We start from the raw sequence: 27,028 nt of genomic DNA, 5'->3' as shown, positions 1-27,028 counted from the left end.
ACTGTTGGATCTTAGTAAAATTTTACAACCAACAATATAACATAGTTGCAGGTTTCCAAAACATTATTGAAAAGTATTACCACTTGTAATAAAAAGAGAAAAATAAATAATTAAAACTAAATTATAAATTATACGTCAGTGATTCTCCAAAAATGTGATGTGAGTATTACTAGTCTTGTGCTGACTCCTTCGTGATACTCGCAGAATTCCCAGAATTAATTCTACAAATGTTTACATAATGGAAAATTGACTTCAATGTTTCTTTAAAATCCAGTACAGCAGGCTAGTTGATTACAGTTCAACAAGCACAGCACAACATACTATTTATACTACTTACTATATATTTTACTTGTGATAACAGTGTACTATTTATATTTATTTACAATTATATTTGTTGTTGGCGTTGTATATGTGCTTATTTGTATTTGAGTATTTTCTTGTGTACAGTATAATTGCAATAATAATTTAAGTACAGTACTTTAACAGTAACAACAACTAGAGTAAATCCATAATTATCAAGATAATATGCATTTCGGCATATAGTATTTAGGTCATAGTATTTGGTTAAATCTAGGAGGATAACATCAATGTTAGGGATTTGTTGATGTACAAGTACTTACATTATTTTGGGGAAATATTTCAATAGCTTAAAGCGTTTTGAGGTGATTTCAAAAGTTTTAAGTAGCTTATGAGTATGGATGTCACACTGTACATGAACATTTGGCCCTACAAATAATGTATTCTCGTGTTTATAAAAACAGTCTTATCAAGTCCTTGGAGAAATTTGGAGGAGATACTTGATGTCAACAGTTTTAGAACCACTTCTGTAGCTAGTAGCAAACCTGTAGTTGTGTTATGAAAACTGGTTGAGGACTGTAAAAAAATAATTAAATGATATTATGAAATAGACTAGTCACAGTAAACAAAGTAAAATTGACAACGAAAATCTCTTTTACTGCATTCCACAAACTTGCCCTAGGCAAACTCTCCTCCTGTAATGAATAATTAGAAATATTGATGTCCACTATTTTTATTACAGTAGTAAAGAAAATATAGCCACACCATTTACCTTCCACTGGACCAAGATGGAGGTTGTTGTTGAGGGTTTAACTGTGAGAATCTCAGGCGGCTCATCGGGAGCTGGAACCCAAGTAGAATAAGGGCGGTATTATTATCAATACACTTCAAATCTTTTCAGCACAGTTCTACGCTACTATTATATTAGCATATATAGTATATATATTTACATCTGTCATGAAAGGGGAAGGTTATGTATTTGGTTCCTTATGTCTGTCTGTTTGCAGATTGTGTTCAAGATTACTCTGAATTTATTAAAGGATTATGATCATTCCTAGATGATATTTTTGTAATTTTGGGGAGTTGGGGTAATAAGTCAAAGGTTACAGATGTCAAAACGAATTTCAGTATAATTTGATGACAGCATAGCCTATTAAATCAAAATTTCCCACAGCCGCCCTTGGGGACCGGTTTAGAGACCCCTGATCTAAAGGAAAGCATTTCGTCTTGAAATTTAATGTGATTTTATACAATGGAACTGTTGATCCAATGAATGAAATAAAAAATAGAATACAAAATTAAAAAAACATACAAGGTATGTTAAATTTGAAAACTAATATAATTTGCAGTTCAACTGATACCCATTAAATTATTGAAAATGATTTATCTCTATGAAACTAAAAGAACCCATTGAATATTGCATTTGACATCAGTAATGAAGGCATTCTTCAATTTATAATAATCCATAGTCCACCTAGCATTAATTGAGTTGTATGGATAAATGAATGAATTAAGACACCTAGTGTCAAAGTGGCGGCCCGGGGGCCAAATCTGGCCCGCCGCATCATTTTGTGTGGCCCGGGAAAGTAAATCATGAGTGACTTTCTGTTTTAGGATCAAATTAAAATGAAGAGTATAGATGTATATTAGATTTCCTGATTTTCCCCCTTTTAAATCAATAATTGTAATTTTTTAATCATTTTTTTCTGTGTTTTTAGTTCAAAAATCATTTTGTTAAAAATCTAAAAATATATACAAATAGCTAAAATAAACATTGTTTTAGATCTATAAAAAATGAATGTTCAGGGCTTTTAATCCAGTTCTTTTAATCCATTTATTTAAAAAATCTATATAAATATTATATCTAAAATGGTCCGGTCCACGTGAAATCAAGTTGACGTTAAAGCGGCCCGCGAACCAACCCGAGTCTGAAACCCTTGAATTAAGACATAATTAAGTCACACTCTCATCATTTGCCCAGTTGGTATCCATTGTTCAGCTCTCACCATCTTGCAAGGTTGTGACGGCATCTGTCTCCCTACTGAAGACACTTTGGCCGATGTCATTGGTAGCCAGCATTCTCAGCCTATACGATGTGAAGGGCTTCAGCCTGTACAAACATGAGTAAATACAACGCTCATATTTCTTATTACTTGGCATTTGCCTACACACTCTTTTCTCATTATACCATTAACATTAAACAAAAAATAAGTAAATCAATGTCTTTCGACGCCGTGGGGAAACTTCTTTTAAACAGCTGGAAAGGGTCTGGAATAATAAAAGCACACATTCTTAACTACTCTATGACCATAATATCTTATCTGCATTCCCTCCTCTGTGCAAGGCGAATGCATTAGTATGCACAAAGAAAAAAATAACAACATTACTCACATTAAGCAAATATCGGCACAATAAACATGCAGTTATAACACAAACTAAAATTGCAGCGCTTTAAAAACAAAAAACATATCCTGTGCACTCGTCTAAAATGTACAGGAGGTTTATAATATAGTTTGCTTCATTTAAAACAAAACATCCAAGTAATCTCTAATAGAGATGTCATTCTATTACGCCACTTTTCATACTAACAAGATCGTTCTTCACAGAATCTTTACAGAGATGAAGATTCTAAGACTGGCCCAATAAGGATAAAAAACAAACCCCGTGGGGTTGCGGGTCCTGTAGGACTGACACTACAAAAGGCTTAGAGAGGCTCATCTTAAAACAATGTGCTGTGACAATATTGAGGACAAGTGCCTTGATGTATCTGTTCTGGCCCAAGGACACTATGTTCAGTGTTTTCTAAGTGGCACACACAAAAATTTCTCAGTTGCTAATCAAATGATTACAAAGGTAGAAAATCCCAGCAATGAGATAAAATATTTCATCAGTGAGGGACAAAGGACGCATTTGCAACTGCCACCATGTAAAAGTGGGGAGGGGCAGCACCCCCAAACGTGTTGAACAGGAGAAAATGCTTTCAATACAACTGTGCAGCGTTAGGTATTAAACCTTACATTTTTGTCTTGACATCAAGAAATACCTTTTCACACAAGTGGCTCCTAGGTTCCTAAAAGCAAGAATAGCAATAAAACCATCAGCTAACCTCTAAAAAAAATCCATAGATTGTAGGTTGGTTTTTGATTTGAATTTTTTTTTTATACTAAGTTAAAAATTAGACCCTCCCCCTGCCATTTTGCCTGTGTGTGTAACTGCAGGGTTGAAGCCAAACCGCCAGCTTCTTCAACACATTAAGCAGCCAGATGCTTTTTTCTTAGCTGGTCTTTGAATCCTTCCAAATCTGTTGCGCTCCTGCTTTAGTTCCGTTTTTCGTTCTATACGTGGATGGCATTCACCTTTTACTGCCAAAAGCCTTTCATTTTCAGCTACGGACATTTCCCTTCTTAAAAAATACCATAAATAAAAAAAGGATTAGACAGACGAGTGTCATGGGGAAAAAAGCCTTGCGTATGCATAGTTCAAGCTATTAAAAAAAAAAAGAAAAATACAGCATATTGCAGTGTCTGTTCTTTTCATTCCATGTCTGTTGTTGCACCAAAGTAACCATTATACTTTCTTATTTATTTCTCTATGATTGAGGTATCAATACCACTGTTCTTGAGACTCCAATTCCAGTGCACCAAAAATTAATCAATCAAAGATCAATTCTTTTTGGCCTATTTCAAGCTGAACGGACACAAATTTGAACCCAAAGTTTGAAGACATGTGCATACCTGTCAATGATCCAGACAGTTAGGTTATGTGGGATATCTGCCGTATTTGTGATCCAATCGCCATTGGGCAGTTCCTTGATTTGCACGGTCAAGTATCTTACTGGTGAGGCACCTGAGCTGCCCGTAACCCAGTGAAGACGGAGCTGACGCGCTTCAACGCCATCCTGCGGGACTGCTAACTTCCTGGGTGGCTGGGGACGCTCTGTATGTATGAAGAAGGAGGGTAGATAGAAAATCATGAGAGAAATATTTATATTATACAGTGTTTTTTCCACTTCATCAGATGTGCATGCGGATTTGCATGCATTTTATGAAAACGTACATGTAAGTAAAAATGAATCAGGAAACAGGTTATTCAGATTTTATGACTTAAGTTCCACCAGTTAAATTTAATTGAGTGGAAATGTAATATTTCAGTGAAATTTGACCAATGAAACAGACAGTATCCCAATACAGAGGTTGTGCATTACCATACATATGAGTAAATAGAAATAATATATATGTCCCGCTTTCTGTTTTCAGTATCCTGAAGAAATAGCCTTCTAGAGATTGTATATATACAGTTTATCCACTGTATAAACAGTAGATTATATCTCACAATTTAAGGAGACATCACATACCCAGACACCAATCAATGCAGTGACGATACATTACAATGTCAGTATTATACATTGTAATATTTATATGACATACCATGACAATGTAAGACAATACCAAACTAAGTCTAGTGTGTGTGGTATAGATAGCAATACATTTTCATATCTATAGCATACAGATAAGTCATATTATTAGTATGGTTTCTCTGAATTCTGACAATACTTTGTGATACAAACACAACACTTTGTGATTGCCATAGTTGCGTGGCAGTCTTGATATCCCAATATCAATATCATGGATGCAAATGTCAGTGAGATACATTGCAACCACGATCCTTTGTTGGGTGATGGGCGTTTCAGGCAATGGTCCATTGCAGGCATATGGGCAAGCCTTTTCTCTGGAAAGAGGACTGATTATGGGTGTGCCCATTGCTGTTTGCACTGTGTCACTAGGCTTTAAATTATTCCCTTTAAGAATGGTGTGCTTTTTGGCACACAGAATTTTCACTTGCAATGGCCAAATAAACACCCCCACTGGGTCGGTAAGCTCATATACTGACACAGACCAGTCTACCAAATTCGAAAACAGGGAAAACAATTAGCAAAAAAATCTATTTTGGTCACATTTAAAGCCATAATGCACAGGTGATGTCTCAGCAAATGGGGATTATTGTTGCGTTTTGTAAAGGTATAACAATATTTAAACATATCTTGAACTATAAGATAGCAACAGAACATGCATACACTATTCATTCACTTATAAATTGTTGAAGTATTGGTTGTAGCTTTTTAAATTCTGCAATAATACTTCTGTGAAGTACAGGGAATGCATATACATTACAATTTTATCACTTGTGCATCACTGTGATATGCATGTTTGCACTTGTGAAATGAAACAAGACAAAACAGCTGGTGCCTCGGAGGTGAGAGATTGCAAAAGTATTAATCTGTGTCTCTACTATTCAATTAGAAAGACGGCATTAAGAACGTTGATGACAAAATGTGTATGGAGATGCATAAAAAACAGTTTAAGGAAGACTGACTGCCTAATTTTAGGGCTATGGGGATATTGACTAGGCATGGAAATAAAAGCACTATTGATTCACTCTGAGGTATAATTAATGTGCACACACATGCATAGAGTCAAGCATGGTTGCACCCAGAGCCTTGGAATTCTCCATTCATCTTTATCGCAAGTAATTAAGACAAATCGGATTGCCATTCTTCTCTTCCCCTTCTATTAATCTCTAAAAAATGATTTGACAATAGGAGAATAATTTAAAATTCGGACAAAAAATATGCCAGATTTTGTTTTTGTTTTTTAGAAGCCTGTGTTTTTATTTTTTCCATGGCTTTTGTGATATTTATTCATTATTTACTATACTAGTTTTTTTGTCTTGTTACCTATGTCATCATAATATTTGATTTTTGTATCAGTTTTTAGGAAACGCATCACTACTTTTGGTTCAAAGTTTTAGCACATTTGTTAATATTTATTTAGTTATCTAGTTTTTAAAAATTATCTTAACTGTGATTATTCTTGGCTTTCACGGGCAACCGTTGAGTTTCCTGTCTTGTTGTTGATATTTGAGCAGATCTACAGTTATTTCTTAAACCTGTGAATTTGTGCTTTGTGCATCCGTCTAAATTCAAGCGAAAATGCAGAAACTGCAGATTGATGAGGAATTTTTTGATATGGTTCATTTAGAGCCTCAATTTTTAATTCAATGAAATGCATTACATTCAATAATATGGAAAGTGATTATTTCAAGGCTGAAATGTACAATGTTCCCATTTTTGCCCTAAGTTTCTGTGCTACATTGTCTGAACATAACTGACATGTTGTTAGTTGAGTTGTTGCCAAATGGAACTGCCGTCTTCCGGATTTGTTTTTTCCCCCCTCAATTTGGGAATCCAAGATAAATGTGCAACCCAATGTCAAGTCTCAATTTATCTGAGATGAAAAGTCCTAGCAAAATGGCTGTCATAGGAAACAGGGATTCACTAGTTACATTTATTTGTAATCAGTCTGCTGGGAATATTAACCTTTTCCATAGATTTTTTTTCTTCTTCCACATCTCTCTAAAAACAGACACACGGCTAATCCCATCACCCCCCCCCCCCCCCCCCACACACACACACACATTGGCAACCAAAGAGACTGTTTCAATTTTGAGGAATTAATTTGCCCTAAACTATTTGCCATCATCTGAAAGAATACTCAATGAGGATATTCTAATTGACTGTCATGCCAGTGAAGTGGAACAGCCAAGAAATGAATGGTCGTCTTGAGAAAACAGATAGCGATACTTTGAATGTGTGTATATGCGTGTGCGTACTATGATATTAGATCCTGAGAGATTGAGAGTGACTGTTTCATGTGAACTTTGAACATAGATTTTAATTCCATTCCAATGCTCTATTGTCTCATCTCATCTCATTTTCTGAACCGCTTTATCCTCATTAGGGTCGCAGGGGGGCTGGAGCCAATCCCAGCTGTCTCTGGGGGGACACCCTGAATCGGTGGCCAGCCGATCGCAGGCTAGTAGGAGACGGCGAACCATGCACACTCACACCCATACCGAGGGGCAATTTACAGTTTCCAATTAGTCTACCATGCATGTTTTTGGAATGTGGGAGGAAACCCACGCAGGACCGGGGAGAACATGCAAACTCCAGACAGAAAGGTCCGAACCTGGATTTGAACCCAGGACCCCAGAGCTGTGAGGCCGACGCACTAAACACTCAGCTGCTGGGCGGCCCAATATAAATAGAAATATATATATATATATATATATATATATATATATATATGTGTATATATATGTATATATATATATATATATATATATATATATATATATATATATATATATATATATATATATATATATATATATATATATATATATATATACATACATCAGAAAAGTACCTGTTTTAGCTTCCCAATGACATCCCTTTATTGCTAATAGGTTTCATCGCTGGCAAATTGTGACTTGTTGAGTGATTCCTGCATCTTGGGTTTTCAAAATTAGGTGAAAATTGATTTGGGACATTGGACCAACAGTATATTAGGAAATAATGAAATGTAGGATGTAAATAGGACAGAATACAAAAACAGTATGGTCAATTTATGATGAAGCCATATCCAGGTCCATTAAACATCCAGGTTGATATTTTATATATTACTGAAGGATATGAAATAGCAAAAGTTTTTGGCAGATTGGGTGCTTTGCATGCTGATGGCCTCACTTTTTTGTGTCACACCCTGTACCCCCCTCTGTGAGTATTGTTTTATTCTCCAATGCATCATTTTAACTGAACACGGATTCCAATACAGGCAAGCTCAATTCTTTGCAAATAATTTAACACAAGATGTGCGGTAAAAATGTCAACTTTTATATGGGTAATTGCATTGTGCAAGTGAATGCCTGAGCTCACTATGACATTCGGACTTGTTCCATGTATTTATAACGTTTTCTATACACATACAATATTAGAGAAGTAGGATGGTGAAAATATTTCCATTTGGCAATTGAGGCACATCTCCTATCTCCAAAATATAGTTTTATGATGTGACCAAAAGACCATATCACATTGCAACCATTTCAAATGTGCTGACACTACATTTTTCAGTGTAAAACAAGTAGATTCAGACATGAATATTTGCATGAGCAGCATAGTGGTTGAGTGGCTTTGAGTTTTACAAAGTACCTTTTGCCTGCTGATGGAATATCATTTTATTGTTCTGCCTGTCACTAAACCTTGGGGGCATGGATACAGAAAGAGGAAATAGGGGTAGTTAAGAAATCCACATTTTCAGACATGCTGAAAGAAAATGGATCAGTTCTTTTGCCAGAGCTGATGATCTCTAATGGTTTTACAGCCTGGTGGGGAATTTTCGACGTGATACATTTCGTGCGTTATTCAGCCTTTGTTCCGTTAGTTGGTTAATATGTAGTATTTCATTTTGCTTTAGAATCTTTTCTTTCATTTCATTGTGAGTGGTTCACTCACTTGACATCGGTGCAGGCAAGCACAGGATCAATTTCCGGTCAGTGGTGGGATGATTGTGAGTGCAAATGGTTCTGTCTCTATGTGTGCCCCACGACTGACTGTCGACCAGTGTAAGGTAAGGTGTAGTGTGCCATTCGCCTAAAGTCAGCTGGGATAGGTTCCAGCACCACACTACCATGTCCAGGTGAAGCGATGTTGAATATGAATGAATACATCTCTCAAAAGAGTGAGCATTTTTAAACTTTTTTCTTGTAGCATTTGTTCATCTTACCTCTTCGCTCAGTAGTGACCACCTGGGCAACGTGTTCCTGGCCCCAGCCCACAGCGGTGCGTGCTACAAGCCGAAACACGTAGGTCTGCTCCGGTGTGAGACCTGTGACAGTGAACTGGCGTCCATTGGAGCCCACCTCCACTGTGGTCCACTGTTGACTGTCCCTGTGCTCCAGGCGATAGGCGATTTGGTAGCCTGGAGAGCGACAAAGGTGGGATGATCAAAGTTGAACAGGTTTGTGAACATTGTCAACGTTCTTTCTTCTTGGGAAAAATACATGCAGAAATTACAATCATAGTAAGGACAAGACCAATTTACTGCTAATGCTCACCCTTGTTGAGAATCACTGTGTACTCACTCTTGTTTCTTGTGCAGCCGGCCATGCAATTACACTGACATCACTTAACACTACTATAGCTTCAACCCAAAGGCAAGATAGGTTGATTTAAGACTATTCAACAGTGAGGCAGTCGTGAAAATGTGACTTGACAACCAGGCCATAAAAGGCATATTTACTCATTAGAGTTGGGTATTTTAATATGATCTGTTTTTGTGCTGAGTAAAATAATGGTTCTCTTGTCAAGAGCAGCACTTTATTTTTCTCAGAATCAGTAAAAGGAGACAGGGTTTGAAAAGGGAATGGGGCAAATGCTTCCTCTGCACTGTCACACAATTAACGTACATACATTTCACTCAAAATCCTACTAAATTCATGTAAGAACAAGCTCAGCGATTGGTTCAGGTAACACTGTTGTGACAACACTCTTCTGGCAGTCACTTAATCTTCTTGCTTTTTGAGATAATCTTATCAGATAGTCCGATTGTTTGCTTAATGTAAGCGGCGAGTGAAGCAGATTACCAGATAACGGCAAGATGGAAAACCCAGTGGCTTCAAACAATCGTTTTCAGAGCTCAGAGTAATGCTCACAGAATCTTCAGGATATCCCTGACGATGAGATCCATGCGGCTAAATCTCCATTACAAAAGGGGACCGTTTGATTTTTGTAAAAAGCCTCTATCGTACAGTTTTTTTGGGCCGTGGGAAAGAACCAGTGCATAAATATCTCATGTGGCCCGCTGGCTTTTGGCAAAATGTATGTCGATGGCAACACTAGCTTCTCAGTGTGCTTGGCTGCGCTTGTATAGTTCATGAAATACTCATAACTGTGGCAACTTAACAAGCTTGCATGCGTGTGAGTGTATTTTTATCATCTTTCTTTGTACTGCTTCAAAGAAAATACAAGATGTCTAGCATCAAAAATCCTGACATTCATTAACACTCCATATGAACTCTTTTCTAAAATAGAAAAACCAATAAACAGTACGCAATTTTGTTCTTCTATTTAAAATTTTCTTTTGTATTGTCAGTTGCAGCATTATTTAATTTCAACATGTTTCATGTTTATTTACATGATTCATTTTAAAAGTAAAGATAATGTGCAATTTTCTATAGGTTTTTCCATAAATGCTATATCTCTGTCAGCCTATAGTACAAGTGCTCTGTGAATGCCTTGTTACCAGTCAGGCCCAGCTGACTGACAACCCTAATGAAAAAGAGGGCTTGTAGAAAAAAAATGGATAATTGGGTTTTAATGTCTGTACTGCCTTAGCAGTTTAACCATATGGCATAGTACTGCATAGTAACAGCATGCAGACAGTGTTCAAGTGGACACAGTAGCTATTATTCATAAAAGGCACCTTGCGCAAAGAGAACGCACACCACGGGTCCGAGCAAGGACACAGCAGGATCAAGGGAATTGTGTTGGTGAATTGACTGGCATAATTTTAAATGTCTTCCTGTTTACGCTAAACTCCTACATCATTCACACTGTCCTGCTGAACTCACTTCCCTGCTGAGTGTGTTTTCCACCTGGCGCAGATACGTGTAAAACATAAAAACACACGAGCAACACTCATCTGCTACTGCAATGAGAGAGGTGTCATGTGGTGCGCTTGTGCCTCTGAAACCTTAGCATTGATATGCTGTTTTGGATTTTGACTTTGAGGCTGTGTATAAGAGTTCATCCTGTCAGTATCCTGACTTTTCAGTACGGGCATCCGGCGGTGGAGTGGTTAGCGTGTCAGCCTCACAGTTCTGAGGTCCTGGGTTCGAATCCAGGTCCTCTGTGGAGTTTGCATGTTCGGGGTACTGCGGTTTGCTCTCATATTCCAAAAATATAATACATCAAGGTCACATCACCTTCTATGCGTGTAAATTAAGTGGAGTTCAGCAGCTGGCTACAGGCGAAATATTTATAACAATATGTTTAGGCATTACCCAAATATTAAAGCAGCAATAGCTAAAAAGTGTAGCCAAAATTGATACTGCAACCAGGATCAAAACACTGTTTGTCATGTATATGATATAAAAACAAGTAAATAATATACAAATATTACTGTTTCAACCTGGCAAAAACTGAAGATACAAATATTTACCCAATAATTGCTTTAAAAGATCACATTGTGTTCATCTCTGTTTGCATGTTCAGTTTGTAAATGTTTTTCTGTATTTGAAGGTTTATCCTTGATCTCCACTAAAGCGATACTACTGGATTATAATGTTTTCCCACATCCTTCACTGTGTGTGTGCATGCGTGGTGGTGCGTGCATTTGTGTGTTTAATACCTAATATGATGCCGTTGGGATTTGTGGGAGGCTCCCACACCACCCTGACCGATGACAGGCGGACCTCTGGGAATACCACCCTGACAGGGATTCCAGGGACTAAAGGAGGGAAAAAAAGAAGAATTGGCAGCAGATTGGACAACTAATAATATACAAAGACTTGTAGAGTGTCTCCACATCAAAAACATACATCTAATGTACGGCTATGTGAGGCAGCGATGATCGTCCCTTCAACTCCAACATACACACAAATTCTAAATGTATTCCTGTTCACGTTAAGCAACAGTATAGAGTGCCTTATAAATTTTTAAGGCATGCCTCTGATAGATGCAAAAATAGAAAAGGTAATTTTCTCTTAACCTTGTCTCATCTGCCTTTGAACCTGATAGAAGTACATGTTCCACACCATCAAGTACATGTCAAAGTAACTCATACACCTACGCGTTCCTAAAGAGTGGAAGAGAGACACATGCACGCACACACATGCAGAGGCACACAAGTCCACAGAGCAGGTTCATTAGACTTTGACAAATTGACTTGTTAAGGTTCCACCCCGGAATGAGGAAAAACTTCAAACGTGACAGTGCTCACTAGTGTGTGCGTGTGCCTGTGCTTGTATTTTATTTTTATTTTTAATAAGGGTTGCAGTGATGTTATTATCCTACACCTCTGAATCTTCCAACATGAGCGTACACAAAAAGGGATGCTCTGATGCTTCGCTCGACATGTGCAGTTGAACTAAAGCACTCATTTAACACTGTCGGGACACGGGGCTATTACAGATGTAGGAAGTTAAAATGAAAAATCTTAATATTCTAGGTAGACTTCTGATGAGATTTAAGAATTTATGAATTCACGCACAACATAATTGAAAAGAAATAGGTCAGTCCCCCTAAACTTTTCTTAAGACTTTTCTTATTTTAACATGTTTTTCAGTTTGTCTATTTTTATACCCTTTAATTCCTAAAATACATAACTTACACAAATTCTGAAAACTTGTGTATTTGTGTGTACTTAGTGAGTTGAAAAGTGTATCTGCTGTAACGTCATTAAGCGAGCAAAGCCTGTAGATTAAAAGTTTTCTTGTTGATAATACAGTTCCTACCATCTTCTTTGGTTCTCAGCAGCACAGGACTGCTGGGGGGTCCGTCTCCCATCCGTGTGTATGCCAAAAGTTGCAGCGTGTATAGCGTGTATTTCCTCAGCTCGCCGAGAAGCAACGATGTATTTCTGTCTCCTTCCACCAAAACTATGCTGGAGGGATTATCTGAGTCCGTCTCGGAATACAACACCTGAACGCAAAAAGACATGATCATGAAAAGAAAACAAACATATGTATCATATCTGAGTTTACATTTAGTGGACACTGCTTATTTAGTAACAAATAGAGGCCATTTCTCAGAATTCATTCGAATGGGACCAGTGGAATTGTTATAAATCTCACTATTATCTTGAATAAATTTGAATATGTAAGCGAGAATGTGGTGGCTCGGTGGATGAGGGGTTAGTGCATCGGCCTCACAGTTCTGAGAGAAGCGTTCAATCAGTGTTCCCTCTAAGCTGCGCGCGTGCGCAATTGCGCACTACTCTCGTCCTTGCTGCGCAGCAGCAATCATATGGCGCGCAGTAAAAAAAAAAAAAAAAAATCGGATTTTTTTTTTTTTTTTTTTTTTTTTTTTTTTTTTTTTTTTTTTTTTTTTTTACCCCTTTCCCCATGATGGCGCCGTTTAAGCGGCAGCAAGTGGCAGTAGCTCTGTCCACTTATGTTTTTCGTGTTTTACAGCATGTTTTACATGAAAAATGGACAGGTCGCCGAATGGACGTTCCGCCGAACGTTCATTCGGCGACCTGCCCGTCTGTCAAACGTCCGTCGGCGAAACGTCTTTAGGCGAATCATCCGAGTACCGATGATGTCGCTCACACTGGTACTCAGTGCGCTCAGGGAGGTTGACTTTCTGCTCAGACCAACGAAAAATTAGAGGGAACATTGCGTTCAATCCCAGGTGGGTTCTGAACTTCCTGTGTGGAGTTAGCATGTTCTTCCAGGCTTGTTTGTGTTTTGTCAGGTTTCCTCTCACATCACAAAAACATGCCTGGTAGCCTGTTTGACCACTCTAAATTGCACCCAAGTATGAGTGTGTGGGCGAATGGTTGTCCGTCTCCCACAGTTGCCTGATATTAAGTGTCTTTTTTCAGGACTATAAGTGTTAACATGGCAAATACAGTTCCTTTTAGAGCAACTCTAGTTAGTCTATCACCGTCGATGGCTGCCAATGTGCTAAAACTATGCACTTTAAGGCAAGCGTGCTAACCACTAAATTGCTTTGCTGTCTCTGTATGAGTAAAAAAAAATCCTCCCTCAGCTTCCCAACCTGGCAGCCTAACCTTACAAGAAAGCGAAAAGGAAAATGTCAGGACTGACTTGAAGGCAACGCAAAGCAAAAAGTCAGGGGGTGCTTGTGGCAGCTGGGGGGAAAAAATGGGCGACTAACGGCGAAAGGAAGCGAGCGCTGCTGGCAGCTGCTTGTCATCTCTCAGCACAGTGGGCACGTTTGCACGCAGCCACACATATCAGGGAACAATATAAGTGTGCCATGCGCTCGAGGCCTAACAGATTATATAAGCAGATTTCTTTCCTCATTCTTTTAAAATCTCCAAACAATGCGTGGTGGAGTTATTTTGTTTCCTGCATATTAACGCGAGCATGTCAACACAAGTGGAGACAAATCCTTCCGTATTCATCTTCTTTGCAGATTAAGACGTATACACAATTTCAACATCACATTAGCCAAAATAGTTTTGTTCTTCTCTGTGTTGTAAAAACATGGAAACAAAGCTACGAGTCGTCTCTCTATGCTCGGATCAAAACAACAACGTGCATCACAATAAGTCCTCAGGGGATGTGTGGGGGGAAGCTGTAAAAAGCAGCGGTAAGGTGTGGCGCATGACAGAGGAAAAGGAAAACATGAGCACATCTTGTAGTTCTGTAGCGCTACTATTTATCTTTGTCTTGGTTTTGATGAAAATGTTTGTGACATTGTGCAGGTTTGAGAGATTGTGTTTTTCTTCTTGTGGATGACACTCTAATGATGAATTATCTTCATCTTTTCTACTGGCATGCTCATACGTCTTGTGTTTTATGGGGCTGCAACAACTTCCTCTACATTTTTCTCATTAGCATTGTGAAATACGTTTGTCATGGATGTAAAGTGTGTCGTGTACATAATGGCTCACTCACAAACACATTTTTTTTAGAAAAAAAAGCAGATGACTAAAGATATTTTTGTCAATTCTTATTCATAAAGCCATCTGTGTCAAAGCATAAAATACAATGTTGCACACAATGACCTGATGTCTCTCATTTTTAACCCTTTAAAGGACTAAACAGCAAATTAAAATATTCAAACTGAGCTTTCAATGGTCCTTCAGAGCAAAAATATTACAAAATGTCAAATATAATTTGTCATACATTTTGATTATATTCAAATAAGACATCCGTTTTTATCGGGGAAAATATCACATTGCGAAAATGCATGTTTCAAATATTATATGTTGGCCCATATCGGGTCAAAATAACCTTCTTTCAAGGAGAAGTGTGGCTCTAATGAGCTGGAGAGAGAACCACAAATTGGTATGCGGTACTCACCAAGCAAAGCAACAACAAACACATCTTATCATTGACGGCTCCTAAGAAAAACACTCACCGAGACATAAAAAGAAAGACTCTGCATTTAAACACGTGCCATCCAGTTGCCTTGATTCAACCATTTGGGGAAAAAACAACATTTACTTTATAGTACTTTACAGTCTACTCGCCGCGTGATAAAGCCTCATAACGACCCAAAGGGATATACAGTAAATATTCCACCCAGATAGATAAAGTTGCCGGAACTAAAAGTTTAGAGTTATGTTTAAATAATGCAATTGAAGTTACCAAACATTACATCATGTCTTTTTCTTCTTCTATTTTTCTTTACCCAAACGAATGTTTGGGTATCTGTGTGACAACAGGGGCAGGGTTGGAGAGTGTAGGGCCTTTCTCGCATGTAGTAAGCTATTTTACAAAAATAACTTTTTCTACACGTTTTGGGCATTATAAACGAAGGTTTTTAGAAATGCCGAACAAAGTGAAGATTGGCAAATTCTGCTTTTCATGTGTTGTCGTGAACATTTATAATCGGTTTGTCACAGTTGAAATGCCACTGCCTGCGACAAAACATGTTCATATGTTATATACATGCAGTGTAACGCCATTACATTTGATATGTTACGTAACTTCTAACATAATACCTTACATTTTTCAATCTATATCAGCCCTATAGTAACTGTACGAGTATTACCCGCATTACTTATGTTTTGCGATCAAGTAAAAAGTCTTCTGAATGCATTACGGTATGATGCCACATGCTGAGTGTAAGGTTTACAATGTAAAGGGTCTGGTACGCTTGTAAAAATATGCTGAAACCACACTTGGGCGGTTGGGTGGGAATGATATTTTTCCACATTTTTTTTGGGATGCAGGGGGCAATATACTTGTTTTTAAAAAGCTATGCATCATGTGGGCAAGGCTTAAATGATGTGTCCGTGTTGTGTGCACCTTGTATCCGAGTATGGCCCCATTCTGCTTCGTCTGGGGGACAGGAGACCATGTGAGAAGAATTTTGGAGGAACTCACAGCGTCAGCAGTCACATTAACAGGAGATCCTGATGGGACTGTGGAAAAAAAACATCCATGTTTGGGTCAGTGCTACATAAGGCTTACAATAGATTTGCTCTATTATCTGAACTAGCTTCACATTTTTCCTGTCATTCCTCTACTTATTGAAGGAGAAGTAGATAGCGTGAGGTGAGAAAGAGGCTCAGCTATTGTGGAAGTCTAACACATTCCCTTTGTAACTTCTTACAGTTTAATACTACAGCATTAGCTATGCAACTTCAACAAAGGAGTAAATTCAATAAGGTCTCAAAGATCAGGCAGTAACTTGTGTATTCACTCTGAAGGTCTTTTCACACTAGTGCAAATAACACACAGCGCATTGCTGAATAACAATCTAAATGCTCCGCTGTCAGAAAGTGTCTCTAATAGGAGAAGTGCTGACAGAGAAATCCCTGATGGTTTGGTACTGGTAAAGACATAAGGACAATAGAGGAGGCCTTAATTAATTAGTTTCTCAACTACTAAGAATGGGGTGGCACGAGTAGTTAGCACATCTGCCTCACAGTCTTAAGATCAGGGTTCAATTCCCGACCGGGTTCTGATCTTCCTGTGTGGACTTCGCAGGAGTCTGCATGGGTTTTCTACAGGGAACTTGGGTTTTCTCCCCCATCCCCAAAACACACCCTGTGGTTGACTGGCATCCTATTCAGGATGTCCCCCAGATACTGCCCATAGTTGGCTAGGATAGACTCCAGCACCCCAGCGACCCTTGTGGGGGTAAACGGTACAAAAAAATGAATGAAAGTATTGAGAAACTGTATTAAAAAGGCTTTAAAACCTCTTGTTTAGCCCAAATTTAGATTTTTGTAAAGTAAAGTGATCTTTCAATAACATCCTGAATGTTGGGTGTTAATTTGTGTTCATTCAATTTGACAGATGTGTACGTCAGGAATGTCAAACTCATTTTTGTTGAGGGCCAATTCATAGTTACGGTTTCATTGCGAGGGCTATTATGTCTGCCGAATACGCAGCCACAATTAATCGATTAATAAATTGACGTCTTTTTCCATAGATCATTTATAGACATAAAGATGTGTCAAAAATCTCTTTGCACAGTAGTACTTCTACTTGCAACTGCAGGCCATGCAAAATGATATGGTGAGCCAGTTTTGGCCCCAGACCAACCACTTTTACACCAGTGGCGTACATTGTTGGCAACAGTTGTAAAAAGTGGTGAATATATGTATTCACGTGCTTTATTCAGTGAAAAAGTTTTCAACTTTCTTCATGGAACTTGTTTCAGTGCATTGCAAGCACAAAATGAAGTTTAAATTGATGGTCTAGGAAATGTTAGTAGAAAAGGTTGTCAAAAAATACATGTAGAGGAAAAATAATGCATCCTTCCAATAATTTTGGGGTCGCTACAAAACTGTGTCAAAGCCGTGTTTTGTTTGTCTCGGAGTGCTCCATTGACACAGGGAAGACAATGTTTTGAAGGGACATTCAATCAAAAGCTCCAAAATTGCATGACTGTGGATACAATAGGGTGCAATAATTATTCCCCCCCACCCCCAAAGTTTCACAAGAAGTAAAAATCTGTTCTCCCTCTCGCTTCTTATCTTACCAACAATGACAGGAGCCCAATTTATGCCTTCCTTTTGGATGTGGTACTCAAATATACAAAATCAGCCACCATAATTCTTCTCAGGTTTCCATGAGAGATTAAGTTTACGCTCAATTTTGCATGGCCAAAAATCAGGTCTAATGAAGTCTTACCAGATTCAGCTGTGCGCGCAGAGACAGCATCGCTCCATGGGCCGGGTCCAATAGAGTTGTAGGCTTGTATCCGAGTCCGGTAGTGGGTCCAAGGATCCAGGCCCTCCATTGTGACCTCACCTGCGACCCCCTCGACCTCCACGGTCCGGTCCTCAGCCAGGCCGTCTGTCCTGCGCACGCGAAGACGGTAGCCCACCGTCTCTGGGCTGCTGTTGTACTCAGATTCAGGGAGAGGCTGGAGGAAGCCCAAGATTAAATTTCGACATGTTTTCCTCTTTAGCTTGTGAAATAATACCATCATTTGAGATGTTGTTCCACTGACATGTTTTTAAACCATTTTGATTCTCTGGATCTGGGAGAAACATCCCTTCTTAATTAAAATATTTATCAATAAGGGGCAACCTACAAGCAAACAAACAGCCAAAACAAAACAGAAACAAAAAATAAATGCTAAATCCAAACAGTTTATTGAAACGTGTACACCAATCATATGGTACTAGTGAAATATGGTATTACAGGAATTATATATTATTATTTTGATGTAAAGTCATAATTTACACCAAAACAACATGGTGACAATTTTAATCTTGAAAAAAAATTAAGTAGGAGTTGGGAGCTTAATAGTATCTTGTCAAAAAAGAAAGAAGCAAAAGAAGCATTTTGCTCTTGTGATCATTTGAATGACACAGATGGTATAGGAATCATAAGTAGATCTTAAAAAGTCTTTTACAATCTTTTTCCCTTTGACATGCCATCTCCTGATCACCCTCCTCTTCTGTGTCCTGTTCACCCTTGATCATCATCTTTGTGCTCACATCCACTCTCATTTCCTGTCACTATCACCTCACGCGCTCTTCTACCCTTTATGCTTTGTCACCTCAATTTTTCCATCGAGTCATCATTTATTATCATACGTTCACTGTGCAAAAGAGCTTCCCCGACTACGGTTGCCTTTAGCGGGTATAGGAAAAGGTGTGCAGTTGACTTCAAATTTAACTTTTATTTCTCTTTGTTATCGGAAAAAGAAATACTAGTCATGCTTCTTTAATCTGTGCAGGATAGCTGAGAATACACGCTTGTTTGTAGGTCAACATTAAAAAGGCCATTGACATGCTGCACAGGTAGCTGCATGGTGTCTCATGATTTTACAGGGCGCTATTCTCATTCGAATAGCTTAAATGAAAAATGACTCCACTTTACACATTTACTCGACTAGCAATAAACGGGAGCGAGTGGGGAAAAAGTGCAGTATAGATAAAATGGCAATGTTGTGCAGGTATATGACAGGTCACGAATTTGAACCAATAAGCTGAAAATATTTGGGAGGTAACCAAATAAAATTTTTGGTCTCATTCTGATCCGTTTTTCTGTTTACCCAAAACAGTATTTTACTTGCAAATGAATTCTGTTAAGACAGTGAATCACTGCTAAAGTTCCTAATACCAAGACAGTCATTCTTTTTCATTGTTTTATTGGTTGGTTGTTTTTTAGGGGCTGCAAACTACCCCTTTAAGTATATTTCAGATATAAGGAGTTTCTATGAAGAAAGTGTGGGTGTTTTTCTGCCTCTAATTACAGGTCAGTGGGATAAATGTTGGTGAGAAAACATATGCTGATGATTGAGAACACTACCCATATGAATCCCTTTTAGGCAAAGTAGTTTACATGCGAGTACCTTCCAGCTGAAGCAAATGCCGCTCCGCGTAGTAGACCGTGCCGTGAGGTCAGACGGGTGGGTGTCAGGGGCCGCTTGTAAGGTTTGGATAAGCCTGGAGGGACCGCTGAGGGGGCTGGAGCCCACAATGTTCACCTGCTGCATCCTAAATCTTAAGAGAACAGAGGAAAGATCGCAATGTCACAAGGATGTGCAAAGTCACTTTGAATGTGTGTTTCGGAAAGAATACAGTGATGGGAATAAATACACAAAATTAATAAGTTTTGTAGTAAAATGAAGATTTAGTAGCATTTGGTTAAAAGTTGGTGTGCAAAGGTTGAAAATACAGTACTCGGACGTTTGGTCGCCGGACGTTTGGTCGCCGGACGTTTGGTCGTCGGACGTTTGGTCGCCCGGAAGGTTATTGATAATTACCATTTAAAATTGTTGCCCAAATTCCCTAAATACAAAGTGTGAATTATTATTTAGTCATACTTAATGCCCTATTAATTATTAGGCTAAAGAAAAGCTCCAAATTTCCCGTACTTTTATTGTGTTTTGTTGGAGAACTTGTTAAGACCCTTACTGACGTCCCTTCCTAAGGGGACATTTCATGTACATACAAACTCTTATACACTCACGTCCGCTCAGTGAAACTGCTCAGGGCCATTGTTGGCTTTGATTGATGCGTAGACCATGTTGTTTTACCTTGTTTTGTCGCCAGACTTTTGGTCGCCGAACGTTTGGTCGCCGGACGTTTGGTCGCCGGTTGTTTGGGTCCGGGCGACCAAACGTCCGGCGACCAAAAGTCCGGCGACCAAACGTCCGGTCACGGAAAATACACGTACAAGCACACAGGGTAATAAATAGCCAATTTCCAAAACGTTTTAACGATTGCATGGAAACATACATACAATTCATTAAGATTTTTTAAATGTATTATTAGATATTATTTATCCTGCTCAAAATCATTATTATTCAATGAGCAGGTAATTGTACATTATATTTTTAGATGCAATTCATATAAACAATACAATTCACGTGTCACACCTTTGAAAGTGGAACATAGGACATGAAGTGAGCAAGAGACGTGTGTGCAAAATAGAGTTGTTAAACAGCTGTGTAAACTGTTAGATATTTAGTAACGTTAAAGAGAAAAAACAAATGTGATGCCATATATCCATAGCATTCACGGGAGAGTGTCCTAACACTCAGCCTCACCTTTGATTGAGAAACTGTGTGGGTAGAAAAAGAGCGCGTCTCTGTCGGTTATTTCAGAGAATGGCAGTAAATGTGTTAAAAATCCACATACAAGTGCGCCACTTCATCTAATGTCCCAGTGGGTCGACGTGTGAAAACATAATCCTGCTGTGTGCACCTGTGTGGGCACATGTACGCATGCGGTATCCTCTCATTAAAGAATGTGGAAATAGAAAGAGTTGCATGCAGAGTGGAAGCCAAACAAAAATAAAGTGGTACCTGGATATTTTCCTCCATTAATTCATTTCATACAGTCTTCCTAGGTAATGTTTACAACTGAAATGGAAATGCAAATCACCCAGCCCTAGCAGAATTTAGTAATTATATTTCTCTTCGTCTAACTCTTTTTCGCTTTGCCGCCAGCAGACTCTCAGCTGGGAATGAGCTGCTTTAAGTGGCCTTCGAAAGGTGAAACTCGGTCACACTTTTTTTTCTCCACCATCCAGCGCTCATTCTTTTTCACTGCGGTGCTCAGTTAATTGCTGCATTCATAAGCCTATTAGCAGCAACCAAGTCCCTGCTATTGAAACTGTTTTTTTAACCCCATGTCTTCAGTATGTCAATCAACGACAAACCAAATCGTACATCCTGACGCTTTGCAATGAGTTAAAAAGTGAATTGACAAGAATGTTGTCCTTGGATATCAACTTTTGGATTTTTGTAAACAAGTATTTTTTTTAACTTTACAGAAATGAGCAATGAACAAATCAAATTAATGCAGTGACATGACAAACCATTAACATATTTGTCCATGCTCATCCAACAAATGTAAAATTGCATGTTCTCTTACTTCCTAGATGCTGCAACAAAATCAATTTGTCAATACTCACAAAAACAATGGAGTGCTAATAAATGTTTAATAGTTGGCAAATGTGAGAGAAAAAAAAAGATCCTGAACTACAGTATATTTCTGTCATTTGAGTCAACATTGCATTTCATCTTGTGTTTTTGGAACTAAACATAAAAGCCAGTTGGAAATATTGCAATTGTAACGACGGTAAATCAATGACTGAAAACCTCATCATAGTTGTAAATGTTAACAGTTTGGCAGATTAGTATCTTAAACATACATTATAACTCGATTAAAATTATAAATAAAAATCAGTAATGTTTAAATGTTGAGTTAAATACATCTAAAATACATAAAAGACCTGAAATACATGTTGTAACTTTAAATTCACGGTTCTACTACTTGGTACTTGCTATACAAACACTTCTGATTATTGTGACCTCTTATAAAAGCAAAGCTCTATTGTTAAAATGCTTTTACAACTAATTAACTTATATTATTTCTACATTTGCATGGCAGTTAAAACATTACTTAAGTCCATTACTATAGTAATTATAGGTTATAGATTTACGGCAGAATGCCAAATTACGAGTCCAAAATTATCACTTATTTGGGTCTTTTGCCGAGAAAACGCGCCTTATAGAGAAGCACTACCAATTTCGTCATACGCAGTTTCTGGGTGTGATGACAATTAGGCTTTTGTTGTTGATGATGACGACAGGGCCTATGTCCGATTATTATTATTATTATTATTCTCTGATGTTTAATGGGAAAAAAGTAACCCTAAAAAAATTGGAGTTAGCAAAGTGTTTTGACTGTACTTCTTTGCCTGCTTGAACCTGTGTCTATTTTGTAATGGACTCTGTTCTCTTTTTGCTCATCTCCTTTTGCCTCCCAGCCACTTCTTCCTCTCTCCCCACCTTACTCGCATCCCCACTATTTGCAAAAGGGTAATGAGGATCTGCATGCAGCAGCTGTAAGGTGCTGACAAACAAAAATAGTCTCATATCGAACTGTCTTTGTGATTTATCTGACTTCACCCGAGGCTTGCAATACAGCAAAAACTGCCAGAGAGCCGACGTGTGAGTGTACAGTATTTATAAATACTTTTCTACTATTTTAGACGTGTTGTGTGTGTGTGTGTGTGTTTCCCGATTACCTATACTGCGTGAAGGGAGTGAGGTTGGGTATCTCCAGACTATTAGCGCCTGCCTGGTTGTCCAGTTGGTAAACTACCCTCCATGCATCTTCACTGGCGTCCTGCTTAACCACCTAGGGAGAACCAAAGAGATGTAATTGTGGGATGGGCTCTCTAAGGACGACCAGGCTTTTGTGTGACTGTTGTGATGAACGTGTATACCTGGCCTTCGACAATCCATCGAGAAATAGGTGTCTTTCCGTCAGGCCCTGGTCGGAAGCGTAAGGTCACGGTCCGAGGGCTGATGTTGGTGATGACTAAGTTTGAGGGTGCACCTGGAAGTTCTACAGAACACATGGAAAGCGATTAAAAAAGAAATCACTCCAAATTAAGTAAAAAGCAAATTCTTGCACGATTGGTTTTCATGATTGACCTCCCGCAATACCTAATGCAGTCGCTAATGCCCTTCTTAACCACACTGTTAATTTATAGCCCTCATCTATAAAATCATTATTTGCTGTTGGAATCAAATAAATTGCCACTTAATTATTTCACATAAAAAACAACCAAAAACATTGTGATGCTAGTTAAGTCATTCATTTTCTGAACCGCTATCCTCACAAGGTTAACCGGGTGCTGGAGATTTTGCAGCTGACTTCGTGAACCACCCTGAATTGGTGGCCAGCCAATCACAGGCCACAAGGGGACAGACAACCATTCACGCTCACACTCATACATACACGCAATTTAGAGTGTTCAAAAAGACCTGTTCTGTTTTCTGTGGGAAAAATTACTTTTTTTTAAAGGAAAGAGTTAGTTCCTAACAAAAGTTGCTGGGCAATACAAAATTAAACTAAAAAATAAAAAAAAAAACAATAATAACCAAGTGGCCAGGGGAAAGAGTGGTTAACACTTTTGCGTCATAGTTCTTTGATCAAGGGTTCATTTCCCGGTGGGTTCCGACCTTCCTGTGTGGAGTTTGCATGTTCTGCTTGAGCATGCGTGCGTTTTCTCCAGTTACCCCAGAACTGCGTGACCGGACGTTTGGTCGCCGGACGTTTGGTCGCCGGACGTTTGGTCGCCCGGACGTTTGGTCGCCCGGACGTTTGGTCGCCCGGACGTTTGATCGCCCGGACGTTTGGTCGCCCGGACGTTTGGTCGCCCGGACGTTTGGTCGCCGGACGTTTGGTCCCCCGGGTGAATATAATTTTGAGAGCTGGTTTCAACAGTAGATATTTAGATATTAAACTCTCTCTCATGAATATAATCTTGAGAGCTGGTTTCAACAGTAAACTCTCTGTCATGTTGTCAAACGTCCGGTGACCAAACGTCCGGGCGACCAAACGTCCGGGCGACCAAACGTCCGGGCGACCAAACGTCCGAGTACCCAGAACTGTGAGGCTGACGCGCTAACCACTCAGCCACAGGGCCTCCCCAGAATATAATACAGAGAAGATAAATGAATTAAAGATGCATTGCAATATTAGTTCATTAGTGGCCAGGGAAGTACCGGCAGAGAGCCTCGTTAATCATATTTGACCCTCATTAATTGCTCCATCTCCACAGAAGAAACAAAAAGGGAGCCATTGGCATCATCAAGTATTTTGTTGCCATCAGAGAGCTGAGAACTCTACTAATGGATTTTTGAAAACAGCTTCCACCACGTGATTCCAAAGGCAACCCTTGTATTCCAACATTTTTTTTGTATTGTACTGTACTGGTTGGTTATACAGACAGAATGTCCCACAAAAAAGAAAAGGGTGACACGCAAGGAAAGACACATTTTTTTTAACAAATGGAACTGACAATTTATAGAGAGCTAGTGTATTAGTCAAAAACTAACTATGTATTGTTAAATTACTGCATCTCTTGCATTATCTTTACAGCTCTTGTGCCAGATATCATTAAATGCAGCTAGCTGCACTAAATGTTATGGCCAGTGACCACAATGTACAATTTGTACAAGAGAATTTGCAGCGAGTTGGTAATTGCATGGGTTATTTAGTTCATAGGCCTGCGCAGTGACTATTAATGTTTTTTGCCAGGTATTAGCCAGAATACATTACAATTCAATGATCCACTTTAACTTTTACAACTACAAGGATAGATTAAAATTTCACTTGCTTCTCTAGTGACAGTCACTGGAAACATGCCTGGCAGGCAGAACACTAGTAATGTATGTACAAGCTTGTTTCTGTTCATAAAATGTCAACAGGCAAAAGTGGGGGGAAAAAAATTCTCATTCCATTTTGCCCTGGATCCCCTCACTCAAACTCAAAAAGGGCGAGCACTTGAAAGTATGTTGAGTGAATACTTGATATATGGGGATGCTCTGAGTAATTTCGCGTGATGAGCTCTGATCTGTAAAATTCTGCTGCAGCATCATATTTTAGCCAACGTAGCAGAATACAAATGAGAATACAATAGTATATATATTAAAGAACTTGTCTGACGGACAAGTATTGAAAGACCTAACAGAATATAGAAAGGAGTTCCTAGTGTTATAAGTGGATTGGTGGTCTGTGCACGTGTGCGACAAAAGGACAACTTTAAGATGCTATTGTGATGATGATGTTGACACCAGGCGAGTGGCTGTGATCGAATGATCAAAAGCACTGAACTTCATGAATACATGAATAGAGAAAGAAGATAAGAATCGAGGAATTCCAACTCTCTCTGTTCATTCCTTTGCTTCGTTTGAACATATTTAATACTTTGGCCCCTGCCTTTCTTTGACTTGTTTTCCTTTCATTATTTAATGAATATCCTGTGAATCAGAGAACTGTCGGCATTAATTTTTCTCAGAATTTTCCTTCTTTATTTATGAATAAGTCATCACAAAGTGCAGCTACGCACGTACACACAAATCCAGAAGAGCCAGGTTTCACTTGCTCACTCTTCGCTCTCATTTTTAAAATCTCAATGCCTTTAGGACAGACACATTGTCGTTCCTCATTATGCTTTTCTACATTATTTTTTTCTGACCTCTTGCCTGTCCAGCCACACACATTTAGAGTCGCTTGTAGAATGACTGCTGATGATCTGAACAAGTGTAATCAAAGTAGCTCACCAGGCACAGTGAAGAAAAATTGCAAAGTTCACTCTGAGAAGCTAAAAATCAGCATTTCTGTGTGATGGTTTGACTCATGCGCAGTCGGGCGTTTCCAGAAGGTAAACCATATATTATGACATTAAATTGAAAATAAATAGATAAATAAATTTAATTATGCTGAAAATGTTTTTGTTCCTGCGACCCTTGTGAGGATAAGCAGTTAAAAAAGTGAATGAAATAATGTTTTTGTTCTCCATAGGGTCATGCACTAAGAAGTCAGAAGTAGCTATGACTGACAAATCTAAAGACATTCACAGTATATAGGTATTTTATTTATGGCAGTGTTCAATCATTTTTGGTAGTACCTGGAGGGACGCCCGTGGATATGTTGAAGGATGTGACCATGCCTCGCCCGGCAGCAGTAAGGGCGGCAACCTTCAGAATGTAAGTAGTGGTGGAGGTGAGGCCCGTGAGCTGGTATTGCAGTGTGGAATTGGAAAGGGCTCGTTCGTCACGTCTGGATTGCACGCCAGACACCTCCCACCACAGCATGTAGCCTGAAGGATGCATGCAGAGATTAAAATGGACACTTGTACACCAGATGCACGAGTTCACATATCGGCATACGAATGGGGCAAAGTAGAAACAAAAATGCTGGACTGCATAGAGGTGTAACTAAAGTTTGATTTGGTCTCTGTCTGATCACATCTTTACAATCATGCATCACACCACGACAACTTCAAACACGTGTGGAAAAAAAATCCTGTGTTTGTGTCAAACCCAGGGGAGGATGTGCAGTCTCTCAAAAATCCCCCTGTTCACAGGGCGCAGGAGGAAAAGAAGGTAGAGGATAAAAGAATAATGTGTGAGGTGAACTTGATTAAATAAAGCCTCTTACACTGTTGTGCAACTAAGACAAATACAGAAGTGAGAGTGCAACCTTCTGTCATTACACTGTTCTTACTGGTGTCTGGAAGGTTGATTGGAAGGGTTGGGTTGGAATTTCTCTACCATTCCAACAAAGAAATTACACAATATTGTAAGTGCTAGGGGATTTTGGCAGCTACAATGTCTGTTACACCATTGCTGCCAAAGGGAAGTCGTGTCCCATGAAGAGAAGTTTACAATACATGGTCCACACTGAAAGATAAAGTTAGG

The 27,028-nt window shown here is 38.8% G+C and overlaps 1 protein-coding gene across 1 annotated transcript in view; it reads right to left on the bottom strand.

The window, feature by feature from the left end:
• sdk1b (sidekick cell adhesion molecule 1b) overlaps positions 1 to 27,028 on the bottom strand; it is a 226,628-nt gene that overhangs the window by 24,109 nt on the left and 175,491 nt on the right. The window contains exons 23-34 of the mRNA XM_077604254.1: positions 26,236 to 26,427; positions 23,041 to 23,162; positions 22,840 to 22,952; positions 19,652 to 19,802; positions 17,977 to 18,211; positions 16,141 to 16,256; positions 12,649 to 12,835; positions 11,544 to 11,642; positions 8,919 to 9,113; positions 4,032 to 4,233; positions 2,304 to 2,407; positions 1,070 to 1,140 (exon numbers count right to left, since the gene is read on the bottom strand). Of these exons, the coding sequence (XP_077460380.1) occupies positions 1,070 to 1,140; positions 2,304 to 2,407; positions 4,032 to 4,233; positions 8,919 to 9,113; positions 11,544 to 11,642; positions 12,649 to 12,835; positions 16,141 to 16,256; positions 17,977 to 18,211; positions 19,652 to 19,802; positions 22,840 to 22,952; positions 23,041 to 23,162; positions 26,236 to 26,427 (1,787 nt within the window). The remainder of the gene's footprint in view (positions 1 to 1,069; positions 1,141 to 2,303; positions 2,408 to 4,031; positions 4,234 to 8,918; positions 9,114 to 11,543; positions 11,643 to 12,648; positions 12,836 to 16,140; positions 16,257 to 17,976; positions 18,212 to 19,651; positions 19,803 to 22,839; positions 22,953 to 23,040; positions 23,163 to 26,235; positions 26,428 to 27,028) is intronic.

This window comes from Stigmatopora argus, chromosome 7 (genome assembly GCF_051989625.1).
Source record: "Stigmatopora argus isolate UIUO_Sarg chromosome 7, RoL_Sarg_1.0, whole genome shotgun sequence".
NCBI lineage: Eukaryota > Metazoa > Chordata > Actinopteri > Syngnathiformes > Syngnathidae > Stigmatopora > Stigmatopora argus.
Note: the sequence above shows the minus strand (reverse complement) of the source record. Positions and strands in the feature narration are given on the sequence as shown.